This window comes from Daktulosphaira vitifoliae, unplaced genomic scaffold, assembly GCF_025091365.1.
Source record: "Daktulosphaira vitifoliae isolate Bord-2020 unplaced genomic scaffold, ASM2509136v1 Scaffold_1, whole genome shotgun sequence".
Classification (NCBI taxonomy): Eukaryota; Metazoa; Arthropoda; class Insecta; order Hemiptera; family Phylloxeridae; genus Daktulosphaira; species Daktulosphaira vitifoliae.
Window position 1 is genome coordinate 78,399,543 of NW_026099572.1, and position 19,971 is coordinate 78,419,513.

At 28.8% G+C, this 19,971-nt stretch overlaps 3 protein-coding genes across 5 annotated transcripts in view; 2 read left to right on the plus strand and 1 right to left on the minus strand.

Annotated features, from left to right (window-relative positions):
- The window catches only part of LOC126896675 (uncharacterized), a 28,041-nt gene extending 18,147 nt beyond the window's left edge, over positions 1–9,894 (plus strand). For 2 of the 3 annotated variants that reach the window (XM_050669631.1, XM_050669632.1), the window contains exons 2-6: positions 353–494; positions 2,020–3,207; positions 4,639–4,737; positions 4,797–5,498; positions 9,282–9,894. In XM_050669631.1, the coding sequence (XP_050525588.1) occupies positions 381–494; positions 2,020–3,207; positions 4,639–4,737; positions 4,797–5,498; positions 9,282–9,533 (2,355 nt within the window). In that variant the 5' untranslated portion in view covers positions 353–380 and the 3' untranslated portion in view covers positions 9,534–9,894. Of the gene's footprint in view, positions 1–352; positions 495–2,019; positions 3,208–4,638; positions 4,738–4,796; positions 5,806–9,281 lie in introns of all 3 variants that reach the window. The other variant, XR_007701898.1, reaches the window with a different exon arrangement.
- Positions 9,895–15,097: 5,203 nt separating this feature from the next.
- On the minus strand, positions 15,098–15,550 carry LOC126895640 (piggyBac transposable element-derived protein 4-like). The gene has a single exon (XM_050667762.1). It carries the CDS (start codon positions 15,548–15,550, stop codon positions 15,098–15,100), a length of 453 nt encoding a protein of 150 aa, XP_050523719.1.
- A 1,681-nt stretch (positions 15,551–17,231) lies between these two features.
- Positions 17,232–18,327, plus strand: LOC126896697 (uncharacterized). Its single transcript, XM_050669671.1, has 3 exons — positions 17,232–17,489; positions 17,575–17,838; positions 17,923–18,327. Exons 1-3 carry the CDS (start codon positions 17,261–17,263, stop codon positions 18,258–18,260), a joined length of 831 nt encoding a protein of 276 aa, XP_050525628.1. The 5' UTR covers positions 17,232–17,260; the 3' UTR covers positions 18,261–18,327.
- Positions 18,328–19,971: the final 1,644 nt, after the last annotated feature.

Consider the following 19,971-nt stretch of genomic DNA (forward strand, 5'->3'; position numbering starts at 1 on the left):
GCTGAAATGAAGTAAAAGGATAAGTGGTCTAAATATTATTGTTCTTTATATCTAAACATGTAACTATTACCAATGTTAATTGTTAACATCCAAAACATTTTACCTCAAACTTTTTTTAAATAACTATTAAATTTTTGAATAGGAATAATATTTTTATATTAGGTTAAATTTATATAAGAAATAAGAATCTTATTACTAATAAATAGCTTGTAGCTATTACAATTATGATGAAAACTTATATTAAACTATATTATATTACTGGCATCGTAAACAGTTTATTCATGTCCTATTTCGATTGTATTATTATTGATAATATTCATTTTCTAAAAATATGTTTTTTATCTTTTCGTAGACTTTGAGGGGCCTCGAGCCCCTGTGGGATGGACTGCCGTGGCGACGAGCTCATCCAGCACAATAACCGAACTCCCGCCGCTCAAGCCGTACCCTTTCAATATCTCATCAACGAACAAGCCAAGTCTATCCTCGCTCTACAGGTTAGAAGATCCTTTTAAAAAAATCATTAATTTTTTTTTTAACTGGTACTAATGATAATGTGTTATATAACGTGTATTATGAAATCAACTATCTCATTATTATTAGACATACAAAAAACAGTTGGAGAATGTAATAAAAGCATATAACAGTTTTTTTTGGTACTACAGCAATTTAAGTATTCATGTGTTCATAACACGCTATATGACTAAAAGATTTGAATTTCATAAGTTTTTTTCTGTTAAATGTACCAATTTTACTTAAAGAATTTCTCCATTCATGTAATATTAGCTAAAGTTTCTAATATAATTCATACTAATAAGGTTAATAAATATATAAAATTAACTTTAAAAAATTACAAATTTAGGATAGTCTAAAAAAATTACGCTAAGTTAATTTAAAATTTATTTATAAAAATAACATAAAAAGAGCAAATAAAGAAAACACTTTTATTTAATTGCATTTTGATTTAAGTCGAATAAAAAAAGAAACAACATGAATTGTTACATTAATATTATATCAGTTTAATTATAAACTTTTTTTTTTGTGGATAAAAGCATTTCAATTTACTCAAAATGATACTTGTTTTTTAATATATAAAAATCCAGGACATTTACATCGTCATAATAATTTAAAATTTAGTTAAATTGAATCAGATCACTCATATTTAACTAATAAAACTGCATAACAACTATTATTATTGTTTTTTAAATCAAACAATTTTTACTTTTACAACAATTTAAAAATTTTAATACTTTCCAAGAAAATAAGCGTCTTAATTTTAATTGATTTTTCTGTATAATTTGAAAACCTCCAATGCAAAAGTGCCATTAAGAAACCTTTGTAATTATATTGCAAAACCTTAATTGTTCCCCATTAACTTTACTTCACTAATATACTGCGTGCTGATTTCCAATTAAAAAAATAATTGTACATCAAAATTAAATTTAATAATTTGACCATTATCTAATAATTTTTACTATCCTATTCTTTTTTCATAAGAATTATGAAGCATAATACTATTGTAGTAATTTTAACGTAATCTTAGTTAATGTTTTGATATAATTTTAATATAGCCAGGCTATTAATTCCCCAACATCTATTATATGTATTATCTTTTATAAAAAAATAGTATTAAAGTTTATTTTACTATTATTCGTTATTAAGGTATATTTCTTATCTTAACAGTCTAATAATAAACTATTTTTAATAATTGGATGAAAATTTTATCAAAGTTTTAGACTATAAATTATCCTAATTTCTTCGCTTCAAAAATATTGGTGTTGAATAGTATTTTGATATAAAATTAATTTTAATATATAGCTATAATTTATTTTATTTTATAAATTATAATCCTAAATTATACTTCTTAATTTTAATTAAAACAAATCTATCAATATTTTTATAAATGTGATATAATTACTTATAAAATTAAGTTTAAATATAATTATCATTAATATTAATAATAAAGTAAAAAATAAAAATCATTAATTTATTCATTTCAACTATGTAAATAAAATTTTACAGGAATTGCAGAATGAGGTCGGTGCGTTGTTGGAATTTAGGGACCTTGTCATGGACACGTTTCCCCACTTACGCCAAAAACAGCTATCCAGTCCTGAACCAAGCTCTGGATCGCAAGGCGTTGGTTCCGGGGAGAGTCGGTGGGAGCCTGGAGTGCGTGTACGGCGTAAATTGGGATCTACATCATCACAATCATCTGGGTGGATTGCAGGTGGTGGGCTTACTACAGTACCTCGAAGTCGTAGTAATAGCCATGGTAAAGGGCCAAAAAGTGGAGAGCCAACCACGACTACGTCAGTGGGCACCGTGCAGGATAGCGGTTTTTGTACGGAGAGTAAAGACAGTAGTTCGACTAGCTCGCGTAAAAACAAAGATGAAGATGAGCTATGGAGCTTACTTGAGTTGATCCAAGATAAAGGCATTAAGTTGAAGTTAGATGTCGAATTTCTGCAAGATAGACTCTTAAAGTCTACTAGTAGAAACGATCTCCAACTTCGAAAATGCAAAAGCTTAGTAGACCTTACTCGTGTACAACAATCCCCGACTTTTGTTGATGACTATAATGTGTTTCATAGTCATGTCACCCAACTTAAAGAGGAGCGAGATTCGCTGTTGGATAGAGTTACCGAAATGGAGGCGGAGAGCTTGTCGAATGCTGCGCAAATTCATCGGCTACTCGCTGAACTCAAGGCTGTGGTATGTGAGAATAAAGAACTCGAAGAAAGACTTAGTGGTAGCGGAAAACAGTCAAAACTTGTTAGAAATTCTAGTCATAACGGTGGTTTCACCCCTGTACAGCCCGAATCTACTGACCAAAGCTCATCGGGTACTAGGGATGCGTATTACACCCTCAGTCAACATTCAACTAATCTATCTTCCATTGAGTTGTGCAAACAGTGTTCGTATGAAACGGACGACCGTTCTAGACAGTTAGTAGAGATGGTACGACCATCGGATCCAATATCTAGAAATCTTGATGGATGTAGATCGCCAGTATATCCTACCGTTAGCTCACCAACTTATGCCAAACGACTAGGTACCTTAGACGGTATTGTTAGTAGCCCAGCTGACAAACTTAATAGGTCTACTGGAGGTACACCTCTGCCAAAACAAACTCTGGCAGCTATATTAAAAACGTTCAATCCTATAGAACTGCAGCGACATCTCATCACAATATCCTATGAAAATAAAGTAAGAAATATATTATAAAATGTAGGTCATTCTCATAAATCCTAATAATAGTCAAAAAATATAGTGTTGAAATTAATAGAAAACGTGCATAAAATTAAAATGTTGAATATTTGGTCATCCTCTTTTTACAATCATCTAATTTATTATTAGAGTAATAAATGAGAAAACTTAAATATTTCCACGTATAATTTTTTCAAGTGAAATAAAAAAATTTCTCGATATTTTTCAAGTAGTTATTTATTTTAAAATTATTTCATTTTATTGCTATTTAATAAACAAACTACATTATGAATGGAAATACCATATATAGGTACTATGGTACTTACTGATTAATTATGTAATAAGTTATAATACTAAATAAATACGTTGACAATCTATAACATAATCACCCACAAATTAAAAGAAGACTCTCATTGTATTGAAACGGATGTTCAGATATCCTACGAATGTTCATTTTGAACCCACATTAACGTATTTATCACAAGTTTTACCATATGCGTGTATTTAGTAGTAAACGCCTACGCAATTATAATTTATTATACCAATCCTCTTATTGTATGTGTAAGGGTCTATATTGTTTTCTTTTGTTTCTTTAAATTTTGTAGGCGTTAGTTCGTTTATCTTAAATGAAATGGAATGATTATGCACTTCTTAAGGATACATTCTGTTTAACTGTATATCTTTTTGTATAATGTGAGAACATGCAATCAATATTAATATTATTAAAATTGAACGCATCTCAAATCGTTTAAGTGCGTAGGTTTATTGTATCAACATTTGTTTTAAAACGTTACTTAATATAAAAAAAAAACTGTTATGATTTGTATTAATCTTCACTTTGTCGTGTAAACGTTCTTTCCGGTGAATGAACCTTCGAGTCTTATTGCCAAAAATTTTAAATCTGAAATGACCGTGTTATTCTATAATATTTACTTGATTACTTAGCCAATAAGAAACACAGTCTCAGTCATTTGGCGCGTCATTATGTTGATTCGCGGGCTCGTATTATCAAAATGTGATAAAAGTGCCATCACAATTTAAATATATTTGAGTTTTTTGTTATAAAATACGATGATGTTTTTTATATTTCTATTATGACTTTTGGAAAGGTAAAATAGAAAACCCTTATATTTCATTTGTTTCAGTTAACTTCATCTAAATAAATAACATATTATATATATAGTTATTTTTAAACTTATGTGATACGGCTTCAATGACGTAGGTCATCAAAGGTTTCGTTCAACTCCGTGTATGATTAAAATTGATCTTTTGATGAAATTTAACGTTTACTAATGCTAAGTAACCTAAATGGATTTATTACATAAGAAGATTAATTAAATTTTGTTTACCTTGAGTTCAACATTAAACAATAATATTCTATAATTTACTTGATTAAAAAAAAAAAAATTACAAATCTGATTATATTTACAGAATTTAGTTCGCCAAATAGAATCTTTGAGTAAATCTAAAGATGATGTTTCAAACGAACTACATAGAAGTAAAGAGGATAACGAAGAACTAAAATTTCAAGTGAGTAGAATCTTTTAACTAGAAAATTTATGTTTTTTTTTTAAATTTTTATTTTTTAGTTGGAAGAAAAACAAATTGAACTCGAAGGTACCATGGCTCGAGTGAGGTTGTTGCAACTACATCAAGAACAGCAGCAACATTTGAGTCCTCAGAAAACTAGTTCTCACACGTCTCCATCTCTTAATACCCCAGGGAATACCTCTACAACTGCAGCCACGATAACTTCCAGTCGAAATTCAGTAACTAAAAGCCAATGGTTAGATCTTTTGCCGTCAAATCCCATACTACCTCAATTAGCGCTACCAGCCACACCGTCGATGCATCAAAATCATATTCAACAAAATGAAGAAAACAATAGTAGTACTGAATCGGCACACCAAGCCCGTAGCAAGCAACATCACAGTCAGCCTAGCAAAATACCAATTAAAGCATTTTCTTCGCCTCGTCCTCCGTCTTCATATCGTGAACCTCGTGATCCTTACCCTTCGTGGAACAAGAGTAAATCAGATCAGTCGTTACCTCGTAACTTAGATTCAATTAAAATAACCAACGGACGATCATCAGGTGAAGTTCATCAAAATTCTATTGGTAGCGGCAAATATCAACGACGACAAGATTCTCTGCAGGACAGTAGACGGGGAAGACGGGATTCTAGCGTGGGTGGAGGTGGCGGGATGGCCCGCACGAAATCTCAACAGCGGTCCAACTCTATAAAAGAGAAGGTTACCACTGTCGGATCTCAGACGGCCGACGATACCAAGGTACGGCCCAGCAAGAGGTTCGCCAACATACTTAACAGTTGGATACGAAAATCCTAAAAAAATTAATTCGTGGAAGGCTTTTATATCATGTGTTCTGACGACATTTTCACGCACAAAATAAAAAATATATATACATATTTATAAGTAAAATATATTTTTCCACACTACTACACTATCATCACCCAAATATTATAATTAATTGTCAATCAAATTAGCTTTCCAATGTGCGCTTGTTTGCTTCTTTGAAGTAAATTGTAATAAAAACCCCCAAACTCACACGCGATGCGACTCAAGTCGACCGAAACCCGTAAGTCTAATAATTTGTTTTTTTTTTTTAAACATGTTTTGACTAAGTTTCAAAATATACTACTACCTTCTTTCCCTTTTGTAGATTTATTGCATGATACTCGATATTACCCGTTAATACCGAACGACATCTTATGAACTTAATAAATGCAATAAAACACCCTCTGCCTAACTGAACTACTTAAACAACCAAATTATAGTTAACACAATAATCATTTCTTGAAATCTCTAAAACCATTGACTACATCGCGATCTACACCGATCAATTCAATCTATTATGTTTCTGATATTGTCTATTATTTGCGGTTGACCTTGTATTCAGTAATGTATTTTTATGCCTAAGCTTTAAAGATCTAACATTTTTTTCTATACTCTACGTTCGATATTAATCGAGGCTCTAGAAAAATTATGATGCGCTTTACGGTCCGTTACCTCCTTGGCGTCTAGTTAACGTTAAATGTCGGGAGAGCTTCAAGGTCTTTCAACTAATTCGAGCTATATAATTACAATTTATTTGTTTTGTTTTGTTTAATAATTATTTTCTTTTGAATATTGAATCAAGGTCAACTTCAAAAAACCTACGTATAACACAACCAACCACAGCATCTATGTATAATTTTTCATACAATATTATTTATTACTATTTCCCTCGCCTTACGTTTGTTTGTCACCTAAAGCTACTTTGCTCATCATTTGCCCCATATGCACACACATCATATCACAAAACACGCTTACAAATGCAAGAATAGAGCTTTGTTTCAGTTCAAATAGCTTTTGTGTATATAAATACCCGCGTATTCAATTGAGTCTATTAATCATTTTATTCATTGTATATTTTTAATCCTAGCATGCTGGATTGCATTATTTTGATTTACTTATTATTGATTTGGTTTTTGTTTTTTACCTTTGCTCATTAATTACATCATCTTATAAAGTAATATGTAAATGAGAATGGTGAATTTAAATCGTAATACTAAAAATAAACCATATTATGTGGTGCACATAAGTTATATTGAACTTTATTACGCTTATTATTAACTTAAAGTATCCCCTGATTTCAAGCATAGTAGGAAAACGCTTCGGCACCCGTTGCGCTGCACATAATATAGCTGCCAAACAATTATTTCCTAGTTATATGTCTTATAAATGATAAGATCTATTACGTTCAAAGAGTAAATTTTGTATCAATTCTAAATTTTGATTTATCAATTACAAATGTTTTTTTTTTTGTTATTGACCTCTAAGTGCTAATTTTTAATAAGATAAATTCATTTAATATGATATGATCATTGATCAAATATCATTTGTTCAATGAAGAAACCGGTTGCCCGGAAATGGTTATTTTCGCTTTCGTATTACTGTGCGATTTCTAGTTGGGGGGTAACCAATCAAAGTGGACGTTTAGAAATATTATCGTCATACAATAAGTAATAATATTACTTTTTTTGGCTTTATGGACAATTTCTTTGAAAACGCTGTTTCCAATCTAGTAAATTCAGTATTACAGATTGAGTAGTGTTGGCTTAAGAAAACATTCAGCGAAAGCTGGAATTATATCAGATATATTGTTTTTTTTTTGCTTATATGACAATTTTCTAATTGACCTGAGAGTATACTTGATATTTGCTGAAAGTATTTTCGGTATAAAGTCATCCGAGTATAATTGTATCATTACTTTTATAATCAGTTAGGAAAGTATTATCTTTACTTTTTCGCATTTACTTTGACGACTTTGATAAAGTTTTATTGTTTATTAGTTCATATTAATTTTTATTTAGAAAACTAAAATAAGTCTCACAAAATTTATCGATCCACTGGCCCATAAAACTTGTGTTATTGAAATACCTACTATGTATAGGACAAACGAATGAAAATAGTACAGAAGAACAAGTTACGGTGTTTTTATAATTATTTTCCTTAGTTTGCTGGAGAGCAAGATCGTTGTAAAATCTCCAGGTATCTTGACGTTCTAATATGTGTAATAATTGTTCGAATTTAACTGTAAACTTGTCTCTATGATCATACATTTTATTATACACATTGTTGTAGTTTCACATCAATTTCATCATTTCACAGAATGTTAAAACTGATTTCCTTGTATAAAAATAATACAACGTTGTCGTACCTATGTCACGCATATTGTATTTGATTTGCTTCTAGGCTGCGAATTGTCAGAGAATGTACAGTTTTCATATTTTTCGTGTTGTTATTATTACTATTATTTTGTGTGCAACAAAATTGTTAGTATTATGTTGAGAAACATAATAACTATTGTTGGATTGGTTAACACTAGCAGTGTAACTGTCAATCGATTCCGCGATTTTTTAACGTCCTGCAGAGTTATTATTATTGTGTTTTTCGTAAGATTTCAAGTGCTCATACCGGCGCATCATTATTGTTTTTACCGGTTCAATTTGATTTTCGTGGAGGAGGTGCTTTCGGATTGAGAAACTCGAATGTTCAGCAGACCATAATGTATTATATTGTCGAAGCACACGCACGGTCGCCCCCACACAATAGTGTAAATACTTATATTCTATTAACCTTGTAGCAGAACAATGATTATATAACTTAACATGGTGTTGCATTGCGGATGCACGGCTTGGAAAATATTAATTTGTAGAAACAAGTTGGTGTCATTTTATCATATTGGCCGTCATAAGCTTTACTATTATTGGGTATTGAAAAAAATTATTTTTCAGTGTAGGTTTACGCAATCAAGTTGTAAATGCAGTTTTAAACCAGTGACTTAAATATTCGTTCAAGTTTTCATAAATTTGTAAAAATATTAATTACATTTTTTCTACGGTGACGTTTAAAACCATTATCAGACACCTACTTGTATAAAACCGGTAATTGATAACGGGAAAACTTGGTTAAGTACTAGTAGTATTATACAATTACGATATTTCTAATAGTGCCATTCATTTTATTCCAATGGTCTGTTATAAAACATAAAATGATTGTCTCGGAATGACTATTTCTGTGCTAGAAACCACATTTAATGGATTTTTTTAACTTGGACAAGTGAACTCTGCGCTTGTCTTATGTTGGTACAAATTACCGGTTGGTTTCAACTATTTTTTTTTCTTGCCAGCTTATAGATTTACTTTTTGCTAGCCGCCACTCTAGTCTCACAGAAATTTTTATTAATGAACAATATTGGAAAAGTGAAATTATAACTAAAAGTAAACACCACTGACAAAAGCAATTAAATCAATTACTCTTAATGTATAGATGATGGTAATGATAATGATTTCCTTTGTAACCGCATGCACCCAACACCCGTGACCGACCGATAACTTTCTACACGCACTAATTATTAATTTATAACACGGTGCACTTCGTAACCTGGCGCAATAAAATAGCAACTTCATGATTATTTCCTCTTTTCATTTTCGACAATTTTGTTGACACATTTTTTATTAACACTTAGAAACATGATTAATTAATTTTGTTTTATTGTGTGTAACGTAGAAAAGACATCAGCCGTTATTCAGACGACGCAATCTGGTACGGCAAAACAGGATACTGGAGAAAACGGCTGTTCTGTTACCAGCCCTGGACGAGGTGCAAGAGCCCCCAGAATCATTGGTTGACAATAATGTGAGCATTGAGTTCTTTGACAGTATCGAGAGCAGTGTGGCTACCAGTGCAAGCTCTAGAAGACAGCAGCTGGTCGACTGTGACTCCATCGACTTATCCCAACCTGATTTATCGGTCACATAAATGGACAAACGGCCATGTTTCCAATTTAATTCTACGTCATTACTCTGTTTGCCGTATGACCTTTTGCCATGGTGATAAATCTGCAGTTTATTTTTTGTAAAATTAATAGTATGTTTGCCATATTGTTGTTTATACCACTCGTACTTTCTACCCAATCATATCTGTCCAAAATTCACCCCCCATGGTGCTCTACGGTCTTAGTAAAATATATATTTTGTTAATTTTTTTAATATTTAATTTGTTTTATGAACTATTGATGCATTTGTATGTTTATAATTGGATACGGCACATTCCACGTGTATTTAATTAATATCATATTTTAATTCTATTTAAATTTAGACTGATTATTGTTTAGTAATTTCGTANTTTACATTTAATAGAGTATCTTATTTGTCATTCATAAACACGTTCACTTCTTTACATGTTATTTTATTATTAATATTCATGTATATCGATTATTTGTAATCGATTTATTTTTAACTTTTTTTTTTTTTTTTTTTTGTGAACATTTTTTTTATACAAAGCCGTGGGTTTGTCTCAATCTACAAATTTTACATGGTTTTTGAAATAAAATCTATCGGCTAAAAATGCCAATTATACAAAATTTAGATATTTACTTGTTTTAATAATATTTTAATTAGAGAATATATTTATTTTTCACACTATTAAATATTGATTGTGATCGAGAATACAGAAAAAACAAAGCTCACTAATTATTAATTTTATATTATATAAGCGTCACATTTTTTTTTTGTATAAATATATTATGGAAATGATAAATTATTGTAATTTTGTATTCATAAATTTATTTTTTAAAGAAGAAAATTATAGAATATTATATTATTGTTACTTGTATTCATGTTATTAACATCATAAATGTTTGTGTAGTGTTATTAAATAATGATAGTTCGTGTGAATAATATATGTACATAGTTCGTTCATAGCAATTGATTGTATGAGTTATATATTTATATGAAACAATATATAATTGAAATCCTATACAATAAACTCGTGATCTTAGAAAAAGTTTTTTTATTTTATAATTTTTAAAGAACTATATTTTAGCCCTAAACTTTTTATATACCCATGTGTTTGATGGGTTTCCCGCTCAATACACTAGTATTAGAAAAAATAAAAATATTAATTAATACAAATAATGGAAAACAAAATAAATTAAAAAACTTAATATTTAATCATTGTTTTTATTTTATTTCCATTAAATAAAAAAAAAATACAATTAACAACAATTAAATTTACTCTATCTTTGAGATAGGGAAAATAGTAGATATTAATATACATCTAATATTTTTAAAATCCGGAAAATAAAAAAATGTATCAGATAATACTTTTTATAAGACATTGATATGTTTTCATTATAATATACATATTTTAGCAGAATACTTTTGATATTATATACAGTAACCCATCTTTCTTTGAAAAATAAACCACCGAATAATGTCTAATTCGCACAATACCAACATTTATTATATTTAATTGTAAAACGGTAACACAGTGGTGTCGAGGCACAGTGTGGATGAGGCATAGATGGGACAAGTATAGATGATATCTGACAGTAATTAAAATCACTGTCGTAAGAAACGCTTCGATGCAAATCTGTAGATAGTGTTTCATTTAGAGAAGTTGGTGGATTATTCCAAAAGCAACTTAACTCTAACTCTTATTTCTTTGATTATATCCTGATTAGTAGGTCTTTGATTTTAAAACATAATATATGAATAAATACTAATTATAATTATTAAATTTAGTATACAATTGATATCCAGTAATTTAATATTGTAATTTATACGGAGAAATTATAAAATAATGAAAAAGTTATATTTTGCTTTACTTTTACGTGTATAAAAATTTAAAGGGCTTGATACAATATTCTTCAATTAAAATTGTTTGTTACTGCATTGGACTACAAGGAACTTTCATCAGAAGCAAAAATTTACTTTTCTAAATCAACTTTTTGCGATGTACTTTATATGTGCAATTAGACTTTTTCCATCTAAATTTTAATATTATTACTTATTATTAAGAAATAATTAAGAACAAAAAAAATTGTTTTAAATTAATACTGATTTTGATTATTAATATGTTAAAAATAAGGAAAATGACATATTTAACCTATTTTTAATAATAGTAATCATTTTATAGTAACTTTTGGTGTTTAAGAAGATACTACAATTGAAATATGAACTGAATTAATTTTAATGTTTTACTTTAACTAAAATAACCAATAAATAGATATGAATTGTAGTCATTTGACGTATTGTTGAAAAAAGTAGGTCAAGTTAGAGCAGAGAAAATATGATAGTCACAAAAAAATATCTTCTCAGCTTTGCATCGAAGCGAAAACTTAAAATATAGTAAAATAATTTTAATACGAATAAGAAATTTCTTCTTGCAAGGGGCGACTATAGTGATGGGATCTTTGATCTTTATTGAAGTTATTGAATCTAAATGAGATAAAAATCAAACGAGTTAAAAATTTATACTAACTTAAAAAAAATTTTTAAAAAAATGCAAAAAATTCATGGGAACGTGCGTGTTGGAACTTCGTACTCTAAGCTTGTAATACACAAGTTCTACCAACTAGGCAACCGTAAGTCGCTACCAATCTATGAAAAAAATTGGCTATTTATGCTAGTTCAAATTACAAAGTTATTTTTCTTGATTTAAAAGAAGTAAACAAATTTAAATAAGTTTTACTTTCTATGCTATATTAATTTTTTATTTATATAATATTTATGAAAATCTGTACTCCCCTTGTCAAGTATTTTAAAATAAAATAAAATACAACCCACAATTTTAACACAAAAATAGCAAATTTTTGAATACGGTAGTCATTTTTACCATGAAGACAAATCCAGAGGTCAATTTTTTTTTTTCAAATTAAAGTATATTACATAAGTTTTAATTTAGGATATATATAAAAGTGTCAGTCTTTTAGTCTTTCAGTTAAGTTGAAAAAGTTAATTTTTTGTAAAAAAGTTACCATTTTGAAAGCCTTCCTGTGGGCTGTTAAAGGGTCAAATGTTCACAAAAATATATAAAATGATAGGTAAATATAAATTAAAAATTATACCGTGTTGGTTTTTACTTTTATTTCGGGTAGGGGGCAATTTTGGGTCTACTATCGGTTCAAAAAAATCGATAGCCGCTCTTCCCATATGGTCAATAATATCGATCGATATTCAATATCAGTTTTACCAATATTCTTCCTATGTTTTGGCTACTACTACTGTATTTAAAATTAATGATGGTAAAGCAGATAAATAACATTTATCTTGTGGCTTGTACCTCATTTAGTAATTGTGCCTCATGTGGTCTTAAATTAATAATTAAAGACCGGATTCTCTTAAAATAACTGAACTATAATGCTAATTTTCTTTAAAAAATAAAAAGTATTCTCCAAATAATTTTTGACTTAATTTTTATAAAGCAAAAATATATATTATTTAAATAAAAATATGTAATTCATACATTTATAAAAATATGCAAAATTAATAAATTTATGCTTTAATTTGTAATTTTTCAGTTGTATACATAGGCTCCAACTAAAATTACAGGCTCAACAAAAATCAATTGCAATTTAATGCAACCGTTTATATGAAATAAGAATAAAAAAAAAAAATGAGTTACTTTATCTTAAACCTGAAGGATCTTGATAATAAAAATAAAAGCACAATGTTTATAATTTGAATAGTTAGTTTTCATACAAACTAATCAGAAAAAATCTATTTTTAAATATTTTTTGTAGTTAAAAAATTTTACAACAAAAAAAAATTCGTCAATTAAAAAAGTGCTGACTCATCAAAATTTATGAAAAATATCCTTCCTAGAAAAATGTATAGGACCACTTATTGTTATATATATTTATAATTCTAAATAAGTCTGTAAAAATGATTGATGATGATATTTTAAAAACTAAATTTATGAGTAAATTTTGTAATTGTAGACTGTAAGTACAGTGTGACCAGGCTACCATTTAGCAAGCGGTTGCTTCTAATAATAATGCTTTATTTTAATTTTTCTAAATGTTTTGTAAGAATTTTCGTGTATAGAAAAATACTTACTTTTTCTAAAATAACTGAAAGAATACTACAAATAAAATTAACTTTTTTATGTATTGAATTAAAAAATATTTTATTGCACATTATTAAAATAACAAATAGAACTTTAAAGATCTAGAACGCAATTAAAAAATTATTATTACATAGACAGTTTCAGCATCTTCAATGCTTTCAATGCAAGACCAACTGTGCCGCTATTGATGTAGTATTCGGGAAAAGGCTATGTTTCGCCCTCTTGAGTTTAAAATAACTATTTTTACTTTTAAAGAAGTATTATTAGTAAATAATTGTTTATTTTCCGTTGGAAATTCATAATCAAAATCGTTGTTCTTTAAATTCTACAATGTTACTATTACATTTAATTAAATTTTCTACTTTGATACACTTTAATATTTTTTTTTTTGCTTAAATTAAATATCTCATATATTTAACCCTTATGTGACTGAAAAGGTACCCGGGTACCTTTTCAGTTTTTNTTAACCCTTATGTGACTGGAAAGGTACCCGGGTACCTTTTCAGTTTTTAAATTTATTTTCCTTCTAAATATTTAGTATGTATGGTTAGTCCTTCTGTGACATCTCTAAATAGCATGTATAGTTAACAAATTTATATTTTGTATTTGAAAAGTATATAATTTATTATACTTAAAATAGCGTTGTTAATTTTACACCTTATAAGGACGTAGTAGGTACCTGGGTACCTCTATATATTGTATTTAAATGTAGGTTTTATTGATACAAAAAAAAGTTAAATTACCATTGATAAATATTTTTACTGGACATCAATAAAATAGATACAAATATTAAGAGAACAAAAATGTTATTTTTTACATATTTAGTAAGTATTATAACATATTTAGGTTTTTTATTGATTGCAAGTTTCGCAAAATGATTTGTTTATTGAGTGTTCATTGCAAATAAGCTTTGAGCAAGTTGAACAAGCTTTTCGAGTTTTCCGTTGCTTATAACCCAATTCTCGACATACTAAGCAACTTCCAACTATTTGAATACGTCCTGAAGCATCACGAGGTGGTTCATTTTTAGGAATAACAATTGTCTGTTGTATTGGCCGTCCGAGAACCATTTCCATTGAATTACGAGTATATCGATTTCCTACTACTTTAGGTATGGAGGTTCGAATTTCTATTGCAGACATACATAACTAATTTGCAAGCTCTTTTAAAAATTTTCGGCGTCGATCAGTTGTGTTAAACCTTTGATTGTGTTCCATATATATAATATATGCAGATAAAGCAGCAATATCAATCATGTTGAAAAAAAATGCAAGTGGCCAACGATTAGTTCTTCGCTTTACTGTGTATTCTGTTAACATTTTATCCATTGTATCTACTCTTCCTTTTGTCAGATTATAATATTTTATAATTTCTGGTTTAGCGGTAGCAGCTTGCATTATGTCGGCTGTCATATGCATTGTAGATAAAAGAATAACCGATTTATTTATTTTTGGAACATAAGAACAAACAGTTTAATCTTTTCTAAATACAAAATTTGTAGAATGTAATGCTCTGGCTTTTGATGGAAGCATTTTGGGAGGCAAGAATCTTTTATTTTTTCTGACAGTACCAACCAATGTCATATTCCAAGAGTTTAATGTAGTAGCCAATTGCATACTTGTAAAAAAGTTGTCTGTAGTCACATTTCGTCCAGAACCTTTATACATCGCAACTAAGTCTAGAACTGTACGTTCACCAATATTTACTTGACGTTTACCATCTTGTGATTTGCCTGTGTAAATTTTACCATGCAAAGGGTAAGCATTTGCTGCATCGCAAGCCCAAAAAACCTTTATTCCATATTTTGCAGATTTAGATGGAATGTACTGTGTAAATTTTGTGTGTCCTCTGTAAGGAAATAATTGTTCGTCTACTGTTATATTTTCTGTAGGTTTATAATTTTTATGTAAGTTTTGATTGAGCATGTCCAAATATCACGAATCGGTGCAGCTTTGTCTGTTGTAATACGTATATTACGAGTGTTTACATTATCAAAACGAATAAACCTTAGCAACATTTTGAATCGATCTCGAGACATTGCAGCTCGAATGAGAGGTAACGAGTCTAATTTCCACATTTCTGATACATGTTCTTTATTAGATCTATGTACACCAGATACGAGAAGAATTACATATAATAAGATATAAAAGCGATAGACTGACGACAATGAAATAATTTACCGGAAAAGCACAGATAACTATATTGTAAGTACCCGGGTACCTACACCGTCATAAGAAGTTGTTCTTTTTTTCAGTCACATAAAGGTTAAGTTGTTCCTTGTAACATTTATTACAATGTTTGAAATGCAGAATTATTAGAAATATCAGTTATAATACGTATTTTTTTTTTAATATTAATAGTTGACAGAAATTCCTAATGTAAATAAAAATTCTTAAAACAATTGGTTATTATGGACACTAATCTAACTACTAGTATTTATATAGATCACGAATGAATATCAATGGTATTACAGACTCTCGAGAAAAAATTGTCATGTATCATATTTTGAGTAAAAATCGAAGAAGAAAAATTAGATTAATATCTACCTAGTGTTGGAAAATTGAATACTATAAGCGAGAATGAATTATTTTATAACTAAAAGGCATTTTTTCCATAGCATAATTTCTGCAATGTTTCAAAAATACATAAAAAACAAGAGTAATGTTACAATAGTATACTATTCTAATCCTAAATCCTGTTCTGGTTCTCTCATTATATTCAACTTACCTACATAATTACAAGAAATAATTATCAAGTTCACAAAAATCACTTTTTTATTTTTTTCGAGAAAATGTAGTTAAACCATTTCTTAAAAATCCGATGGAAAAATTTAATTAAATTTTACATAAAGTCCACATGGTTTAGACAATTGGGTTTTTCTTTTTCTTAGAAAATTTATGATAATACGGCTGTTTAAAAGCAACTCCCTTTGTCTGGATTTTTCACGAATTATTTGATTGTAGACAAAAGAATTGTATTTAAATTATTTTATAAATCAATTTTTTACATAATCACAAAATATTAAATTGAAATTTTAATGAAATAATCTACTAATACATAGCACTTTATTATTCAATTAAAGCTGTTCCATACATGTTACTAAGAAAAATAAACAAGCAATTTTTGTACGTTTCCAAATATTTAAAAAAAAAATATTTAATTAAGTTTTCTGTTAATAGTTTCTATGGATAAAATTTTTTATTTGTAAATTAGCAAACATTTTTACTCTCAGGTTATCTTTGAGAATTTTTTGACTTTCAACATTATCATCAATTTTTTTAATTATTCTCAAAATTAACGTCGTTGACATTTTCAAGTTTTAATTATTGAAATTATTTGTAACGATGAGCACAAAGACGCAAAAATTGTTTGCCCAGCTCAAAAAATTGCGTGGAAAACCTACAATTCCGTTTAAGAAACAGGCTCCTGTCAATAAAAAAAAGTGCTTGAGTGACAATCCTAAAATTGAATCCAATATTAAAACTACAGCAAAAGACATGCCTAAGCGTTCGTACCGCAAATCTACTCGATCCATAGCAGTTCTAGTAGAAAACTATGAACCGTTTGCCAAAGAAATAATCGNCTTGAGTGACAATCCTAAAATTGAATCCAATATTAAAACTACAGCAAAAGACATGCCTAAGCGTTCGTACCGCAAATCTACTCGATCCATAGCAGTTCCAGTAGAAAACTATGAACCGTTCGCCAAAGAAATAATAGAAAAAATTGACCGATCACGTGCATCTTATTGGAAGGACCCTCACGAAATACTCGTAGAACTGTTTTCAACACAATTTGACGAATCATCTACGAAAAGAAAAGTCGAACATGACGATGAGACTTATGTAGTTGAACGTCAAAAAAGTATGAAATAAAATTTTTTTAATCGTCGGCTATATTTGTTATTTTTTACAATAATAGTCATGCTTAATTTGTTAATATTTATCAGGTTACGAAAATATGGATATACATCCTACTAATTCGGTTAAGTCGACTGAACTATGTAATAGTTCACAATCGTTGAAAAGGGCAAATACATTTGATGGATATGAGCCATCGAAGAGGTGTAAATACTCAAGCTGTGTAGAGTTTCACTCGAGTAAATACAAAGAAAATAGAGTAGTGTTGAAAATAAGGGCCACATCTTCAACATCTGATTCAGATGACGAATCGAAAAATAAAAACGATTCAGAAACTGACTATGATTGCGATGGTAAAAAATTGATTTATACACTTTAATGAAAACATTCATAATAATAATATTTTAATTCGCATTTTATTTCTTAAAATTCAACAGGACTTTTCTCTAACACAACACGGTCTACAGACGCTCTCGACGCATGTAAATCATCGAATAGACTCAAATACTCGAGTAGCGTTGAGATTTACTTGGCCCAACCTGATGAATTGGAAGACAGAATAGTCTTAAAGATTTCAAAAATAAATTCTTCGGACGATTCTGATTCTGAATCTGATTCTTCTTCTTCTTCAAGTTCTGATTCTAGTAGTGATTCTGATTCAAGTTCTGATTCTAGTAGTGATTCTTCTTCAAGTTCTGATTCTAGTAGTGATTCTGGTTCTAGCTCTGATTCTAGTTCTGATTCTGATTCTAAAGAACATTCAGAACACAAATAAAATTTTAATAGTTTAAAATTATTTTATAATCCATCAAACAGTATCGAACAACATTTTTAATTGAGTTACCTCCCCAAGTTATTTCATGTAATGAAATTTGTTATACTTTTAAAACTTTATGTTCCTTTTATTATCCCTATTAAAATCATTAAATTATCGTTATTTTATAATTTGTTTTTATACAAAGAAAAAAATACGAACTGTACAAATTTCGTTTCTTGTCTTTTACCTAATTAATTTTATTGTTATACATTTTTTTTTCTTACATTTGTTTTTATTTCTCTAAAAATTTTTTGTTACTATATTTGTTTTTAATAAATTTATATGTTTATGAGAAGTTTTTTTGTTTTAAAAACTGGTATGACTAGAAAAATAAAGAAGTATTATTTTAGTCTATTTTTAAAATGCTTATTATCAAACCAATATATTGAATTAATTTTACAAAGTAGGTTAGTTTTAATAAAACCTACCTTAAAAAGAACATGTTTTGATATTGTACTCATTATGGGATGTGCGATCGATGTTGGCTATTGGTCACGGTCTCTAAGGTAAAATACAGTTTGCATGGGCGGTCTCGAGCAGGCTACTAACATATGCCCCCTCCCCCCTCAAAAAAAAACATTATATGTTCTTTTAAATAGGATTAATGCAATTGTAAAGCAACTCATTTTTATGTCTTGCATGATTATAAAATATACAGAAATATTTTTTCATTATTAAATCAATTACTTTAGATCAAATTTTTTTTGTAACTTAATACACCTTCTTTATATTACTGTATCCATTGTTCTCTTATAATAATTTGAGATCTTAGAAAATACACACTTTTTAACTAAAAAGTCAAAACTATCATAGTTATGAAACGTAAGTTACCAAATTATTGTCTAAATCTTTTAATAGTATCACTAGAACTTTAAAATAAATTGTGTATCATTAAATTTTTATAAAGACTAATTTTTTGTTTTTATGTTACATAACATATTAGTTATCAATGATTGTTTATTAGATATGCCTATAAAAATGCAGAATACTTTTTGAATAGACCTCAAATTTCGATATTTAGGTTTGTATGCACAAACATATAATGTCTTCTATAGAATATGGCGTTAACACGAACAAGACAATTCCATTAAACGCCTGGTTGTGTTGTAACAGAGGTTTTTAATTACACGTGTGCTTTCNAATAGAGGTTTTTAATTACAGGTGTGCTTCCAGCTGGCGTCTTTTTCAACCATACGTCAAAAGAACAGAAATCATATCTGGTTGAAGTCATTGCCCTTAAAAACTACCTTATTTTTTGTAAATGAGGAAAATTCCACAAAAAAATTTGATTTTTAATATTAGTTAATTTTGACATTTTTAGCTTCGATGCGAAGCTGAGAAGATATTGGTTTTACTATGATGTGTGTGTTTTTTTTTTTTGTGTCTGTTACCACTTTTTCTCAGCTCTCACTGAACGGATTTCTTTCAACGATACGTCAAAAGATCACAAATTGTATCTAGTCGAAGACATTACCCTTCAAAATTGAAAAAATTTCCCTCGTTCCCCGTAAATGGGGGAAACCTCCAAAAAAATTACAAATTTAAAAATCGCTAATTTTCGAAATTTTTTCAATTTTTTTTACTAAAATGTGTCGTAACTTTTTCAAAACTAAACATATCAATATAATTTTTTTTTATATAGATGCTTGATGTCTTTACCTATCATTTG

What these genes read in the sequence shown, in the direction of transcription:
- LOC126895640 (XM_050667762.1), bottom strand. Translation starts at nt 15,550, where the DNA reads ATGCTCAATCAAAACTTACATAAAAATTATAAACCTACAGAAAATATA.
- LOC126896697 (XM_050669671.1), top strand. Translation starts at nt 17,261, where the DNA reads ATGCCTAAGCGTTCGTACCGCAAATCTACTCGATCCATAGCAGTTCCA. An exon ending in TGTAGTTGAACGTCAAAAAA is followed by an intron (nt 17,490 to 17,574) that starts GTATGAAATAAA and finishes AATATTTATCAG; the next exon opens with GTTACGAAAATATGGATATA. An exon ending in AACTGACTATGATTGCGATG is followed by an intron (nt 17,839 to 17,922) that starts GTAAAAAATTGA and finishes AAAATTCAACAG; the next exon opens with GACTTTTCTCTAACACAACA.